The 17,753-nt window shown below is 32.2% G+C and overlaps 1 protein-coding gene across 1 annotated transcript in view; it reads right to left on the bottom strand.

Annotated features, from left to right (window-relative positions):
- LOC144253685 (A-kinase anchor protein 9-like) overlaps positions 1-17,753 on the bottom strand; it is a 110,100-nt gene that overhangs the window by 65,482 nt on the left and 26,865 nt on the right. The window contains exons 7-10 of the mRNA XM_077796362.1: positions 17,186-17,383; positions 10,220-12,580; positions 2,366-2,579; positions 482-644 (exon numbers count right to left, since the gene is read on the bottom strand). Of these exons, the coding sequence (XP_077652488.1) occupies positions 482-644; positions 2,366-2,579; positions 10,220-12,580; positions 17,186-17,383 (2,936 nt within the window). The remainder of the gene's footprint in view (positions 1-481; positions 645-2,365; positions 2,580-10,219; positions 12,581-17,185; positions 17,384-17,753) is intronic.

Genomic DNA, 17,753 nt, shown 5'->3' with positions numbered 1-17,753 from the left:
TGATCCAAGAAAACATAAATAGTGGTAATTCAGGATCATTTCTTCTCTCCTCATAGATCAGGATTCTATTTGGGACATGATGAATTTGAGCATTAGACAATCAAATGGAGTATATTCAAGTCATAGTGGAATGATCATACTTAGACTATTTAAGTATTCACCACATCAACATATCAAAGCCTAGGCATAGAATAAACAAGTAAATGTCTACTACCTGACTTATTATAATTCAGAAAATAGATTAATAATAACATCTTTATAAAAGTATAATTCCTATAATAAAATGTCTTTGATTTATACCAACATTTATTTCACACATTTTAAAGATACAGAATTATCTCCTGCTCTTATTTCTTAAAAATGTTACATCCTATCTCTTTGTTAAAGTTATATTTTATTCTTAAAATAACCATTCCAGAAGATACTATCATTGTTACTAAGCTACAAATACCGCTGAATGAAGTTTTAAGTAAATAGATACCTTGTGTCCACTGTGGCCTCACTAATGGCTTGAAACTTCTCCTGTAGAGAATAAATTTCTGCCCTATGATTTTCTTCAGTTTCTTTCAATTGTTGGCGAAAAAAGCATATGAAGTTTTCTAATTCTTGAATTTGTTCTTCAAGTTGTTTAATTTTTTTGGTATCTTACAGAGAAGATAACAGGAAGAGAAGACAATACACATTTCAATACAAACTTCTCAGTGAAATAACAATTATTTTATTTCAATGTATAAAAATATTTATTCTTTGAAAAATGTTTTGAGTGAAACTCAGGTTTTAATTTGACTCATTCTGACTGATAAAAACAAGAAAACAGTGTGATTCAAGATCATTTCTCCTATCCTTATGGTATAGTATCTCTAAATTCAACAATTTTATATCTTTAAAACAATTCAGAAACATGAAACAAAAGAGGTGTTGAAAAGGGACCAGAGGAGAGTAGTTCACACCTTTCATTTTCCTCTTTTATTTTTATTTCTAAAAAATGTTGATAGTTAATCACTAAACTAACTTTTTTTGCCAATTAAATGAGCCATTAGTTAACATGCAATTTGGGAAATAGTGGACAGACTATCTCAAGAAGATATCAATTAAAAAAAATACAAACTTAAAATATTACTACATTCAAAGAACCCCTGAAGTGAAAAAGCATGGTATTATCTGATATGCTTGAAATTCTATTCTGTTCCCCAAAGCAATTCCAATAATAAAACTCATTACTAAAAGCAAAAGTGAAGGCCTAGAGATACCTTGAACACAAGAAGTCTAGTTAACTGGCCAAATAATCATGAAAGAAAAACATTAACTGTGACTAATTGTTTATGGTTCATTGTATGGTCCCTTAACATTGTTGCTTCCCATTATGCCATCTTGGTCTTTTAACTCACTCTCTAGTTTCCCAGGATAACTCATTCTTGTCCTTGACCTCTTGTCCTTGACATTCATGCTGATTATAAATCTTTACCTCATACTTAAATTTTTCTCCCAGGTTTCAGACTTCTATTTTCAACTAACTCCTATATATTTTTTCAAAGTCAATAAGTATTCTATTCTTAACTCAATGTATTTAAAACTGAATTTATTATTTTTTTCACAGATTGGTTCCTTTCTATGACTAGAACCATACTCTAGTTTCTTAAGCTAGAAACTTGGGTATCATTCTTAATTTCTGCTAACATTAACGACAAACTAGAGCCTAACTCTAAGTGTTGAACTTAACTTTCTATCATTCTCAATTCAATCTGGCTGGTCTTCCCATCAATAATTTCATCCCTTCCAACTGATCCTAATGGTATCACCTTAAAATAAAAATCTTATTGTTACTCCCACTATTTAAAATCCTGCTGTAGGTCTTATCACCAATAGCATAAAACATAAACATGTTTCATCAGAGTACATAAAACCTTTCCTGATCAAGCTCCTTCCAATCTCTCCAGTTTTATCTAGCTAACACAACCTGAACTCCCAGTTCTCCCAAATGGATGCAATCTTAGATAGAGCTCAATGCTTAAGACTCCATAGCCTTCCCCAAATTTCCAACCCAATTACTCCTGTCCATACCCTCATCCTACTCATCTCCCCAGGAAAGACAAGACTCTTTTTTCTCCCTCCATTCTTTACATTTCAGAAATTTTCAGTTTATTTTATATATGCTTTCCCAATGGATTATGATTTCTTATGGGAAAATGACTCAGTAATTTTAGTTTTCTCTAGCACTTGAATGAATATCCAATGATTATATGAACAAATAAGACTAGGGCTTAGATACACAAGTCACCTTCCCCTGTGAGTTCTAAGGACAGAATTATGAAATGGTGGACTCTAAGTGATGCTTCATGGTAATTATAAGTCAGAAACTATTTACCTGTTTCTTGTGTTTTTACATTCTGTAGTTCTAACTGGTGTATTTTCTGAAGTTCCTTGATCTTTTCCTCTTGAGTAGAAATAAGCTCCTCTTTAAGACTGCAAAGAGCTTTATCTTTTTCATTTTCCATATATTCACGAACCTGATCCACGTGAGCTGAATAAACCAGTGAAAGGCATATGCGCTGAGCTTCCATTTGTAGCCTTAAATCATTCTGAAAGTGAATATATATTAGAAAAATTTAAAATAATTTACTATAAAATTATTTACTTTTTGCTTATACTAAAACAAGAGGAGAAATAAATTATAATTTAAAACTTCATAAGAGAACCAATGACGTTTTTTTCTTCATTCTTCATTCAGTTATACTGAGCTACTTATTTTTTCAAGGAGAGTAGTATCATTACCTCAATTTTATAGCAAATTTTGATATTTGGTATAGCTTATGATTTGTCCATATTGGAGTGTCTTTATTCTGACTGTCCAGGACTGCTCCCTAACAGGAACAAGTTGTCTCTGCAGGAAACAGCCTAGAGCCTCAACATTTTAGGATATTTAAAGGCGAAAACCACATCCAGATTGACTTGGCAACCAGCAAGCAAGCAAGCAAGCAAGCAAGAAGTAGTACAGAAGCTGAATAAAGCCATTAGCGAAACAATGCAATGTCTTAATCAAATTTTCATCTCATTCATTTCTCCTGGGATTTTTGCATAATCAAAAGAGATATGGATCAAAGTGACCCTAGTTGAATACAAATTAAAGAATGGCTACTAACATCTAATCAATTATTCCCCAATAAGGTACACTGCCCAAGGAAAATGGGAACCAAAGAGAACAATTTTACATCGTGTAAGAATTGCTATTCTGTATTGCAAGTAGGCTATGCTAGGCAATTGGTAATGTGGTACAGTGATGGGGCTTTCCTATGGGAGAAACACTTCTTACGTAATATGGAGTCTCAGGGTAAAATGAAGTCTGTTTGGTCATTGCTTATATAGCCTGGCCTATAACATTCCCCACTGGTTTTATGGAACTAATCAAATCATTAATTAATCATCATTGGTTTACAGATACTGTAGTGAGTATGGAGGACCATCAGTTTTACAGAATGTATTTTTTGTTTTATACATCTTATTAAATAAACAGTTAAAGATGCAGGGTCCAATTAAAAACCCTAAGAGGACTATCAGCAATGGATCGACTACAGCTGTGTAAGAGTAGTTAGCCAAGGAGACCAGGAGAACAAATTTTCATACCAATTTCTCTCATGTTGTCTTGGCTCTTCCTTATCTTTCATTTTTATTTTCAAATAATATTTTATTTTCATGGCACTGGGAATTGAACCCAGGGGTGCTCTCTACCAGTGAGTTACATTTCCAGCCCTTTTTTTTTTTCAATATTTTCATTCTAATGTGGTGCTGAGGATCGAACCCAGTGCTTCACATATGTGAGGCAAGCGCTCTGCCACTGATCCACAATCCCAACCCCAGCCCTTTTTGAGGCAAGGTCTCAACAAGTTGCCAAGGTTGGTCTTGAACTTAGAACCCTCCTCTGCCTTAGCCTCCCAAACAGCTGGAATTACAGGCATGCACCACCATGCCTGGATTTAAAATACTATTTTAAATATGGAAAAATGCAAGCAATAAACTCAAAACCCAAATTAACAAGTACTATAACATTTTGTCTATTTTTTTCATTCTCTATACTCCCTATACACTTCTATGTTCTCATCACTCCTTCCTCACAGGCAACCATAATCATAATTTGCTACAAATCCAGTCCAATTCTTACATTATCACTTCTCATTACAATACATTTTGCATTCTCAATGCTCTGTATATTTTGTATTTTTATGGACTTACACAAATAATATTAATTTTACAAATTTATTTTCTCATTCAATATGTCTCTGGTATTATTCCATGTAGGTAACGGGGGTTTAATGTCCAGTACCACAAACAAACAAACAAACAAACAAAAAATTAGCAGCATGTAGGCAACAGGTTAATTCATTTTAACTGTGGTATTATGACTATACCAAAATTTGTCCATTTCCTTTCAGGAGATAAATTGGTTTATTCCTAATTTTTGGATATTTAAAAAAATACTGCTGTTAAATTCTTACACAGGCCCTTAGATAAATGTGCTAATTTCTTTCTAATTAGTGGTTCTCAAATGTAACATGCATCAGAATCACTTGGAATGCTTATTAAAACAGGTTACTTTAGGAACCTATCCCCATCCCCACGGTTTCTGATTTAGGAGAGGTCAAAGAGCTTTGAATTCTAACCCGTTACCAAGTAATGCTGTGCTTCTGGTCAGGAACCACACTTTGAGAACTACTTAGAAATATAACTGCTAGGTCACAGATAGTGCATTTTTAACTGTGCTAGATTTGATCAAATTATTTTTATATGACAGTACTAATTTACAATGCCACCAGAAGGTTGAGTACTTATATACTCACATCCTCACCATTCTTTATATCAGACTAACTTCACCAACTTAATGGGTATAAAATGTTATTTTATTTTTACACTGAATAGTAAGGTTGAAAGAATATTTCCATGTTTATTAGATACTTTGATTTCCTTTTCAGGCACATGACTTTCACATCTTTTGCCATTATTTTATTTTTGGACCTCTTGTTACATTAATTGTTCTTTCTATATTCTTGATAGCTTTTGTTTGCAACTTACATACATGGCAAATATCTAGTCCCAGTCCTCAAATCTGTTTTACATTATTGTTTTTAAAAAATACAATAAAAATTTTAAATCTTTTCCCATGCTTTGTCTTTATTAAAAGTCTTTCCCTATCTTAAGATTCTATTTTCTTCTTATGTGTACATTTTTAACCAACCTGATTTTTTTCCCTAAAGCAACAAGGATCTAATTCCCTAACTTCTAACCTCTAGTATCAAAAGTCAATTGTGCTCAAACAATTTTGTTTTTTTTTTCTCCCAAACAATTTTGAATACTCTAAGCTTCTTCTGCTAATTTGGTTTATTTTTTGATTTCCTTTGTCTCTGCTCAAATATCTCACGAAAGTAGTCTTCCTTGACCTACCCTATGCAAAAAAAAGCCCTTCACTTAGGGAGATCTTTTTCTTCTTATCATACTGTAATTTTATTCATAGCACTTAAGACCACCAGAAATATTTGTCTGTATTTTCTAATGTTCATCTAAACCCTAAAAAGTAAACTTTATTCTTCCTTGACCATTCTTATTCACTGTTAAATTATGAATGACTTGAACAGTGCCTGGAATGTAGTAGAGATTCACTAAGTGATTCATTGATTTGTAGGGCCTTCTTGCCACATACTAAATTTTTACAAGATATAGATCTGTTCTGGGCTTTTTATTATATTCCACTGATCTACTTAACCATCCTGGCATCAAACCATATTGTTTATAATGATTCTGTAATAAGTTTTGATAACAAAATATATACTTTTTAGGATTGTCTTGAGTATTCTTGGCTATTTACTCTTCTATATCAATTTTAGAATCAGTATTCCACATTCATTAAGAAACCTTATTGTAATTTTGAATAGAACTATTAATTAGGAGAGAACTGATATTTTTCTTTGTATCTTTCCATTATGGATATGATATGTATTAGCACACATTCAGGTCTTTGTGTCCTTCAATATTTTATAATTTTCTTAACAAAAACTCAAAACATCTTATCTTGGGTTTAAAGTTTTGCCTGTTCTGTTCATATTTTTTCTCATTTCCTATTCTTGTCATATTGCAAGAACTGGAGAAGCATTCACTAAGAACTACAAAACCATGTTGCAATAGTAATGTTGACAATGGGTATGTATCCTAGTCCTATACTTGCTTCTAATGGAAATGCTTCTAAATTTCACCATCAGAAATATAATCTGTCAATATTTTGATGAAAATCAGCATCATAGAAAATTTCCCTGCTACTCCTGATTTCCTAAAGTTTTTTTTTAACTTACAAATGGGCTGTCAAACTTTTTATGAATTTTTTTCTGATATGTACTAAAATAATCATGGATTTTGTCTTGCTACATAAAAATGTAGAGATTACGGTCACAGATTTTTTTTCAAATGTTTAGCTATTTGTCCACTCTTGGTATAACTTGCTAATATTTTATTTGGAATTTCTGCAACCACACTTACAAGTTAGATTACTCTACAATTTTATTTTCTTTACAATTCCTATCAGGACTTCATATTAATATTGGCCTTCTAAGGTGAACTGGGTGGTTTTTCTTTCTTCAGTTTTTCTTCTTTCCTTTCTTCTTCTATTCTCTCTTTAATCCTATTTTAATGGACAATTACACTTTTGTTCTTGGAGAGTTAATAAGAATCACTTGTAAAATGGTCTTAAAAGTCTAGCATTTTGGTTTGAGATGAGGCAAAAGGGAAAACTTCTGACCACTACTTCAAACTCTTTAATGATTACTGACTTATTCATTTATATTTAATGGTCATTTGAACTTATTCATTTCTATTTGCATTAGTTCTGGTAATTTATATTCTTCCAGAACACCATCTAGAGTTTGCTTATATTTTCAAATCTATTGGCAGAGATTATTTGTAGCATTATTTATGACTTTTAAAATTTCTTGTGGTACCTGTACTTATATCCTTATTTCATTCTTGATTTTGCTTATGTGTTTTTCCCCCTTGGTCATATTTTTGGAGATCTAATACCTGTAAATAATCTTTTCAAATAATAAACCTCCAAAGTTCTTGAAAAATTTTCCCACTTGTTTATTACAAGTTCTCTTATTTTTACTCTTTATTTCCTTCCTTCTACTTCCTTTGAATGTAGATATTCTTGACACGTTTCTATGCTGTTGAATACTTAACTCATTTCAATATCTCATTTATTAAATTGATAATATTTAAACCTAAAAATTATTTTTCACATATCATGTTACATACATTCTACTTTTAAAAAAAATATTCATGGCTCTACTTGTGCATTTACCCTTCCAGATGAACTATAAACCAATTAAGTCAAATTTCCGTAACTTTTTAAGTTGGATAAATCTAGAGATAACTGAAATTCTGTAATATAAAAAATTGCCCACTCAGAAATAAGACTTTTCATTTATTCAAATATTTTTCATTAAAGTATTCTTATTTATATTGGTCTTACATATTTTTGGCTAATTTTGACATTTATTTTACATTAGGTTTTTTGGTTTATTTGCTTAGATTTTTTTTCTCAATTTCTTAATTACACCTGTGAATTATCTATTTCTATTTATGCCATGTATCTTTTTATCTTTGGAATGGTTAGGGCTTATAGAACAATGCTAAATAGCAATCGACAAAAGCTATTCTAATTTTCATTCTAACATGAAGGCCTATCCTGATTCACTGCTGATTCTTGATAAAACGGCGTTGTTTATTTCCCCTATTCACCCCTCATTCGTCCATTCATAAAACATTATTAACTGCTGATCATGTGCAAAACATTATTCTAGGTACTAGGGATATAGCAGCTGTCTATATAGCCTATATAGTAGTGTCTCTTCACTCACAGAACTGATATTATGGTTCCTCTTGAGGTTTCTAAGCTCCAGTATATGTTTCTAAGCTCAAGTATCTCTTACAATACCAATAATTACCTCCAATTTTAAACACACACACTTGAATTTATGGCTTCTCTCAGCATCAATAATTAGCCAATATCTATAATGTTCTTGCCACTCCTTATTTCTTGCACCCCAATGTTGAAAAGACTCTCTGATAATCTGGAATTATACTCCAAAACTATTCATTTCTTTCTTTTCAGTTAAAAAATTATTTTTTCCTTTTTCTTTTTTGGTACTGGGGATTGAACTCAGGGCACTCGACCACTGAACCACATCTCATCCTTATTTTGTATTTTATTTAGAGAGAGGGTCTCACTGAGTTGCTTACCGCCTCACTGTTGCTAAGGCTGGCTTTGAACTCACTAGCCTCCTGCCTCAGCCTCCCTCAGCTGGGATTACAGGCGTTTGCCACTGCAGCTGGCCAGTTAAAAATTCTTAACAGACACATTTATTTTGGTTTCAGTGAGATATATCTGCTCTAATTACTAAGTTTAATACTGAGAGTAGGAGTATTTTGTTGCCTCTGCAGTATTTCAGACAAGTAAACAGTATCATTATGTAAGTCACCGCTCAATTTCTTCTGTGAGCTTCCCTCCACCTGCATACATACCTTACTCCCCTCTGTATCAATGACGGGGTTTATTTTAGTAATGATAAATGGGAGCAATTTACAGACTTGCTTTTCTTCACTTTGTTTAGTTAATTTCAAGGAGAGAGTATCTAAATACCATTGCAAGTATCTTCAATACAGAAACAAAATTCCTATTAAGAAAATTTCACCAATTTGACAAATGTGCTTCAAATTCAGGTCTTCTTCGAATAATGTTTTTTAATAAAATTTAAATTATGTCTGACATTTTTTAGGAGTAATCATCATTTATAGTTTTAAAAACAATTTGCAATATTTAACATAGCAATAGTAGTTAAGCAATTTGAATTTCCTGGCTCTATTCAAGTTATTAAAAACGTAAAGTATGACCACATTTGATAAGATCATCAACACGAACATGTCATTAGAAATAAAAACAGAAAACTTTCCAATGACTTCCTATTGTACTTAGGGATAAAAATCTAAACTTAACAAAGTCTATAAGGGCTCCCTATGATTGAGTTTTTTCCTTCTTCAAACTCTTCTCAAACTCAACTACATAGGCCTTCAATTCAGTTCCTCAAATTTACTCATGGTACAACTGCTCTAATTTCCATAATGCAGCTTCCTCCCTCTCATTCGAATCTCAGTTCAAGTGTTAATTCCTCCAAGCTCCAGACCACCACCCACCTCCACCCATCATTTTCAATTTCTTTTGTGAGCTTCCCTGTTTTATTTCTTCATAGACTGTAACAATATTTCTGTCTTATTTTTTTCATTTATTACCTGCCTTCCTCACTGAAATATATACTCCTTAACTTCTTCTCTCTTTCAACACTAAACTCTTATATCTGCAAAAGATATTTATTACCTAAGTTTTAGAAACACATAAGTTTATTTAGCAGGCTACAGTTGTGGCTCAGTGGTAGAGAGCTTGCCTAGCATGTGTGAAGCACTGGGTTAAATCCTCAGCACCATATTATAAATAAATAAAATAAAGGTAAAATGTCCATCTATAGCTAAAAGATGTTTTTAATTATAAAAAGTTTATTTAGCATTATCATACTGAAGATACACATCAGACTTTTCTGTTATTTCTAATATCAATAGCTGACATAAAAGGAAACAACCTATTATTTTATGTGTTTTATTTCTTTAGCTATACAGAGAATTAATACTATTTTTTTCCTCCTCAGGTATAAAACTCAAAAAACTCTAGGACTTAAGTGTTTTTCTTGCACAAAGAAAAAAGAATTTATAACTATTGAACAACTGCATAAGGTTCTAAAACACTCATGAGTTTGTTTACAATTGTGGAACCTTGAAAAAGGCCAGTATGAAATAAAAACTCTAAAAGTCTTTGAAATTGCAACAAAATACTAAGTTATAAAATCAATAACTTTTGTAAAGTTGAGATTCTAAACAATAATATTTAAACTATTGTCTTTACAAAGAAAATATTGCTTTATTTCCTGAGCAGAATATATAATAGATTAGCTAAAAGAAAAACAGTGTTTAAGAAAAAATAGGAAAATTAAATGATAAATGATAGATCCAAATGAGAATTACATGATTCACTTTCATTCTCTTTTATGAATTTGTTTTAAGAAGGTGAAAACTCTTTTTAGCATGAAATGTACATTTTCACTGTGCTATACCATATGTAAATAAATAAACATACCTGTTCTGATTTAAGTACATAAAGTTCCTGATAGAGTTTATCATTTTCACTTGATTGATCTGTCCCAGGTGAGGATTCATTTGTTACTGATGGTGAAAATAACTGTTCTTGCTTGCTTTCTCTTCTAATAGCCACATTTTCAAAAGAAAATTTCTCTTCCACTACTGTTTTTGATTCTTCTCCAAAATCTTCACCTACATTAGATAATGATCCTTGAGAATCCTTGCTTATAATAGTTACTATTCCATCTTGTAAAGAGCTTAAATGAACATCACACATGTTTATATTTTCTGCTCTATGATGGTTAATTAGGAGTTCTAGCTCTTGACATCTCAATAGAATTTTCTCTTTTTCTTGCTTTAAAGATTTGACTTCTTGACTGAGAAAATTAACCTCACCATGTTTCTGTTTTAATTGTTCAGAGAGATCAGACAATTTCTCTGACAATTCTAGCTTTTCTCGCTTGGTTACCTCAAGTTTTTCCATAAGTTCTGTTGTATCTTTCTCAACAACTTCACAGATTTCTAATGGCTCTGCGACAAAAGCCTTGTCAGTATCAAGCATGGCACTTTTCAATTTGATTGTAGCTGGATTTATTCTTTGTAAATGAAGCTCTTCATTAAGTGCTTTAAGTTTACTTTTATACTCTAATTCTTGTTTGTTTTTACTATCTTCTAAATCATCTTTTACCTTGAGAAGGCAAGTATACTCCTCCTGTAACTCTTGATAGTTAACTTCAAAATTTTTTTCAGCAAATGAAAATGTACTTCTTTGCTTTTCAATTTCTTCATTTAGCTGAATACACTGTTGCTTGAGGGCCTCATTCTCTTTTGCAAGCATTTCCATTTCTTTTTGCCAGCTACAATCTTTGGATATGGACTTGCTGGAGTCAATGAAAATCAATTTTTCTTCTTGTTCAGCAGGAACATAAATTTTCAACATGTCCTCAATAGCTTTTTTCTCATTTTTAAGAATGTTATTTTCTGCTTCAAGTTGTGAAAACTTTTCTTTAAGGTCATCCTCTTTTTCCTTTATTTGTTTCTCCAATAATTCAATTTTAAGTTGTAATTCCTGAACTTCTTGTTCAAGCGTACCTTTTTCTTTTTTTTCTTGTCTTAATATTTCGATTTCCTCTTGGAGTTCATGCATTTGAAGGGTCATTTCTTCTGATTTTGAATCCATGATGGACTTCTGTAAATCTTTCAGTTTTGAAATTTCCAAAACCAACTGATTCCGCTTAGTTATCAAATAATCTTTTTCAAATTGCATTATTTCTATCTTTTGTCTCATTTCATTTTGTAAGCCATTTATCTGCTGTTTATAGTGAATGCCTAAGCTATCTTTAAGTTTTTCAATATTTATTCGATGTTCAACTTCTAAATCTTCTTTTAGTTTCGAAAGTTCTTCTTCATGACTAAATAGGAGCTGTGTTCTCAGCCTCTCTAATTCAGCTTCTTGTGATTCAGCCATTCTGTCTAATACAGCATTTTTTTCTTTTTCCAACATTTCCAGTTTTATCTTGTAATTTGTAACTTCTGCTTCATGTTTTAACTCTAGTTCTTTCCTAGATTCAGATGCCAGAACAATCTCAGCTTTTAAAGCTTCCACTGTACTAAGGGACTTATGTGCTTCATTCAGTTGACTTTCTTGTTCAGCTATTATCATTCTAGCTCTCTGAATTTGGTCCCTTAAAAAGTTCAATTCTTCAAAAAGGTCATCAAGTTGTCTCTGCAGAGTAGATTTTTCTCCTGAAACTATTCCTAGTTCTTCTTGGAGTTTTTCCTTTTGAGCATTAGTATCTTGTAATTTCATATTCAGTTCATTTATTGCCACATTCATTAACTTTATTTGATCTTCATTAATTGTAATATTTAAATGTGATTTTAAAACACTCTCAATTTCTTCCTTATGTTGTGCTTTAAGTTCCTCTATCTGTGACATGTGTTGCTTTATTAACTCTTGTTTCATCTGTACTATCTGTTGCCCATACATTTCATCCATCTCTGCTCGGAGTTGTTCTAATCTTTTCTGCATTTCTTGTTCCACCATTCTTTCTATCACATCAGATTCAAACTGGCAATCTGTGTAATGATGTCTTTTCTGAAGGTCTTCAACTGTACCCATTAACTGTTTTATTTCTTCAGAACATTGTCTTTCTTTTTGCTTAGAATTAGCCAGCTCTAATTTCATACTTGCAAATTGTTCTTGTAATTCTCTCATTAATTTTTCAATGGCTGTGACTTGATCTTTTAGCTCAAGATTCTTTTTTTCTTCTTCTATTATTCTTATATTTAATGCCTGGATGATTGCCTCCTTTTCCTGTAATTCTTTTTTATTTGACTTTTCTATTTCATCTTGTTCCTTTAGAAAGAAAAGAAAATGAAAATATAAGAATGACATTATTAGCTTCTGGCAACTTCTTATGGGTGTCTCCTTTTTATGTAATTCTATAAAAAGCAACTGTTGGGCCTGCCCCCCGTTTTTCCCAGTACAAGGAGACCTAGGACTTATCTACCTGACAGTATATATGAGCAAACAATATAACAGTTTTACCCTTCTTGGGAAGAAATTTCTCTTACATTGTGCTGTGATTAAATATTTAAATTTAAAAATACAATCTAATTTGCCTAGCATGTGTGAGGCCTTGGGTTTGATCTCTAGCACCACCAAAAAAGCAAAACAAAACAAAAACCAGTCTGACTAAAATATCTATATAAACCATCACATTTTCATTTTTCTTATTAACTGGTCAACATTCTAAATATTAAGTATTTCTGATGGCTAGTTATAGTACTACATACTCTCTAGACACTCTCAGAAGACACAAAAAAATAAAAACAGGTCCTCCCCTGGATTCTCAGAAGAAACAAACAAAAAAAATAAATACCGGTCCTCCCCTGGATTCTAGTGATTTGAAGGTATTTCATGGACAAATGCTATAAAATGAGAAAAACAACAAGAACTAAAGTGGATTCCTTTAAGTCTTCCTTAACTTCATTCCTGTTGTTTTAAGTGAATCAGAAATTTAGGGATATGCAATGCTTAAGTGACTGAACATCAAGTGACACCTAAGACCACTACTGTATATTTACGGCATACCAACCTGGGCTTAGACCCACAGTTCGAACAGAAATATAAAAGACTATCAGATAATTTTCCCCAGTTCCTATCTGGGTACTCAATTTTGGAATTGGAGATTAGGCTAACAAGTGAGTTAGAAATTTAGGGATATGCAATACTTAAGTGACTGAACATCAAGTGACACCTAAGACCACTACTGTATATTTATGGCATACCAACTTGGGCTTAGACCCACAGTTCAAACAGAAATATAAAAGACTATCAGATAATTTTCCCCAGTTCCTATCTGGGGACTCAATTTTGGAACTGGAGATTAGGCTAAGACAAGACATATTAACGCATATTTATTAAACAGTTAAGAGCTGTAGTCCCAAAGCCAAGGAAATAAGTGAAATCCATATAACTGATGAAAATATGGGTAAGGAAGTAAAGTTATCTTAAGGAGACACGAGTCCTTGCCAAACAGGACTTCTAGGCGCCTAGAATGAATGTACTAAGAAAATGTAGGCATTGATCAATTGAGTATAGTTCTTGGAAGAAGACCAACACACTGTCAACCTTTGAGAAGTCTGATCCCTCTCGAAAAACCATACTTAATGCAGAAAACAATGTTGGGAGTTACAGCAAGGAGCATTTAAGGAGTTCAGTCTACAGACATGAACATTACAACTCTGAGATGGATGTAACAGGTTATCTCAACCTCATGCCACTGAACATCTGATTCCTCCAACACCCCTTCATCTAATACTTAATAAACAACTTTTTAAATTATTACCTGGCTTTTAAAATTCATCTGTCCATAGAAAGAAAAATAAAATCCAATGAGCTTAAAATCTGAAGTTTGTGATAATTACTTCTCATTGTAAATTCACAGTCTTATATTTAGACTTAAACATTAACCTCTTGAACTAATTCACCTCTGATATAGCTCAAGAAAAAAAAATATGACTTCTGAGCCTAACAAATAAAGGCCAAATTTTGCACTACATAAACCAAGGTTATCTTGTGCAGCCTCTTGAGTGAGACTATGAGCTGTTGTCTTAGTGTCACATATTCCTTTTCCAATTACATCATATGTTATTACCAAGTGCTGAGCCTTCTTAATTTCTACACTAGAATGCAACATTAGTAAATCTGTTAATTCTGGTATTTCTATCTGTACAATAAAGATAAACTTCCTCTATCTCCCAGAACGTGTTTGAGGCTAAAATAAAATAATTAAGGTATTTTATTTTTACTGAACTTTATACAAATATATTCATATACTAGAAAGAAATTTATAAATCATTTGGAACCTATATAAAATGTAAAATCAGTACTGTGGCTGGGTCTCAGAGGTAGAGTGTTTGCCTTACACGCGTGAGGCACTGGGTTCAATTTTCAGCACCACATAAAAATAAATGAATACATAAAGATATCGTGTCCATCTACAACTAAAAAAATTTTTTAAAAAGTAAAGTAAGTTCATGATGGTCAATTTTAGCTAAACTGTTAAATAATAACTAGTTTTGAAAAATGTTAACGTTGATATAAAAATCTGTTATAATTTTATTTCCTGATTTTCTATAAGATGAAAGGAACACTCCTCATAAAAGAAAACTTAATTCAACACTGTCCAACACCTAACATGATTAATAAATAACTAACCAGAATTCTTCATTCAACTATTAAACACCACAAATTCACAGTTTTCTTTGTTTAGCTTTTTTCAAATTACATGGTTTTCAATTACTTGTTCTATGTTACAAAACTGACAGCCCTTCAGTCAAGGATGTAATCCTCTATTTTTAGAACTACACCTGAAAGAGTGGGGAATAATATACTTCCTGTTTGTGACTACTATAACACAGGAGGTTTGGAGGATTAGGATAATGAGCCTTTGACCATCAATATAGTTACTTCAGCTGCTCTGACAGAACTACTTGTTCAAAGGGATTAAATTTTTTGAAAACTGAGAAATTAAAATATAATAATAATAAGAACAATAAAAGTATTGTTGCTAACATTCAAATAAACAGTTTATTTTCATTACTAAAATGAATTACATAAATTTTAGATAATCTGAAATTATACTGCCTAGTGACAATAAGAGATAATAAAATCCTAGATCTGGGCACTTTCAACCTAGGCCTCGATTATCTTTCTACTCTTACCCTCCAGAAAGACACTTCCAAAGCCTATTGCTTTCTAAGTAAATTATTTTTTGCTCCCTATACATTTTCAACATTTCAGCCTGCGTCTTTATGCCCACTCCACACCCCCCAAAGAATATCCTGCCTATCTCTATTTGTCATGAATTCATAAACGATTCTCTTGATTACCAAATAGGTATTGAATAGCTATTATGTTCCATATATTATACCAATTTATGGGTAAACAAAATATAAATACCACATTATTCCAATTTATAGATCTATCTCAAATATTACCTCCCTGCTGATGTCTACCCTGAATCTTTTCCTCATAAAACAGACCTAGTCAAAACATTCGTAACACTTGTTACCTGCACTTACTTTTTATTTTGTGGTAACTTGTGTACATGCCACACCTCTCCATGGGTTCGGTGAAGAAAGGGGACATCTTAAGGTTCATCATATATCTTTTGCAAGGGTTACTACATAATAGGTATTCTGTAAACACTTGCATAATCTTTAAATTACCTTAGTTGAAAAGCATGCCCTTCTCATAATTTTAATTTGTACATTTCCTATTTTTCAAAGAGGAGTCTCTGGAGTCAGATAACTGAGCTTTGAAATCTGGCTCTATCAATACATCACTTCTGCACCTGGATTATTTCCTTCATGTCTTGGTACCATCATTTGTAAAATTTAAATGATAAAGGTACCCTTATCTCATAGGGTTGTAGTGATGATTCAATGCATTAATATGTGTAAGAGGCTTTGAATACTGCCTGTTATAGAGTAAGTAGTTAATAAATGCTAGTTAATGCTTTTGTTATCCAAACAATATTCTTTTCTTGGTAATTTCTCAATTTTCTGTAGAATCTTCTAAGTTTATAAAATATGCTGTATTATATGTATTCTCCATCTTCATTATTCACAGATTCTGTATTTGCCTACTTGCTCAAATTTATTTGAAACCCACAAATCCATACCAATGGTGCTTTCATAGACATTTGTAGACACGCACAGAGTGATGGCAAGAAATTTGAGTCACTGTAAAATGATGTTCAGCTACATTCAAACATGGTGATCACACTGCCTTGTTTCAGCTCTCATAGAGAAAAAAAGAGGACAGAGATGGCAAGGATCAGAGTGCAGTGTAGTGCAAGGAGCTCAGAATCTCAACTCTGGCACCTGTTAATGGGGTAGCTTCAGGCAAATCACATCTAAACTTCAACTTCTCAAAAAACAAACAAACAAAAAATGGAATCTACTAGCATGAATTGTTTTTAAGATTAAAGATTACAATCCATGTGATACATTTCCTATCAGGAGCACTTATTGACTAAATAATTTCCCCAAACTGGAATATAACTCAAGTGAATAAAAAGAATCAACCACATTTTTTTCTAGTTTAAATTTACAAAATTTCTTTTTCAGAATTTTATAATCATGGCTAAAATAAGAAGAAATAAATTTAGTTGGGGGGAAAAAGGATAGAAATCCTAGTTATAAAAATAGATTCTCATGAGACTTCAGTTTAACATAGGCAGATCACTTTTAAGGAGCAAAGTAATGAGTAGTATCATCTTTAAAACTATTACTACGAAATCCTCAATGCTTTTGAAATATATTATTTTATATACTCAAAGAGTTTGTCTCAATTATGAAATTTTGTGGTGCATATGCATAAAAAAAGATAAACACCTCCATTAAAAACTTTAAAGTTAACTACAAAGCTGCTTCCTTAAGATACACATACCATTTCATATACTTTAATTTTCTCTTGTAAGAAATTAATTTGCATTTTGAAGTCTTCTTTATTTTTTTGATAATCTTCTAATAGATGGTCTTGTTCTTCAAGCTGTTGTTGATGAGTGAGAATCTGTTGTTTGGCTTGCAGTAAATCCGCAGCTGTGTTACTGTGAGTGCTGTTTCGTAGAGTTTCACTAGCCTGTAACTTGAAAATAGAAAGAAACCTCAAAATATTAAATTGTGAAGTGACACTTTATCGTACCCTCAGCCCACAGGGGTTCTCTGGAAACTATGCTCACTTCATAGGCTTACAATCTCAGTCAACAAGTTTCCATGCTGTCAACATGCTGATAGGTAATGTGCACTTTGGGTAATGAGCCAAAGAATTTACCTTTCACATTATAAAGCTGAGAAAATAGGAGAAATAAGACAGGCAGACAGGCAGAGAAAAATGCGGACTGAAAGTTCTTCCTGGATTTCTGATGACTTTTCAAACTCTAGTTCCAATTTCTCTCAGAGTTCTGATTGTATTTCTGCCCTTAAGTTCTATAAACAAGCCTGGATTCTAACCTTAA

This window comes from Urocitellus parryii, chromosome 3 (assembly GCF_045843805.1).
Source record: "Urocitellus parryii isolate mUroPar1 chromosome 3, mUroPar1.hap1, whole genome shotgun sequence".
Classification (NCBI taxonomy): domain Eukaryota; kingdom Metazoa; phylum Chordata; class Mammalia; order Rodentia; family Sciuridae; genus Urocitellus; species Urocitellus parryii.
Note: the sequence above shows the minus strand (reverse complement) of the source record. Positions and strands in the feature narration are given on the sequence as shown.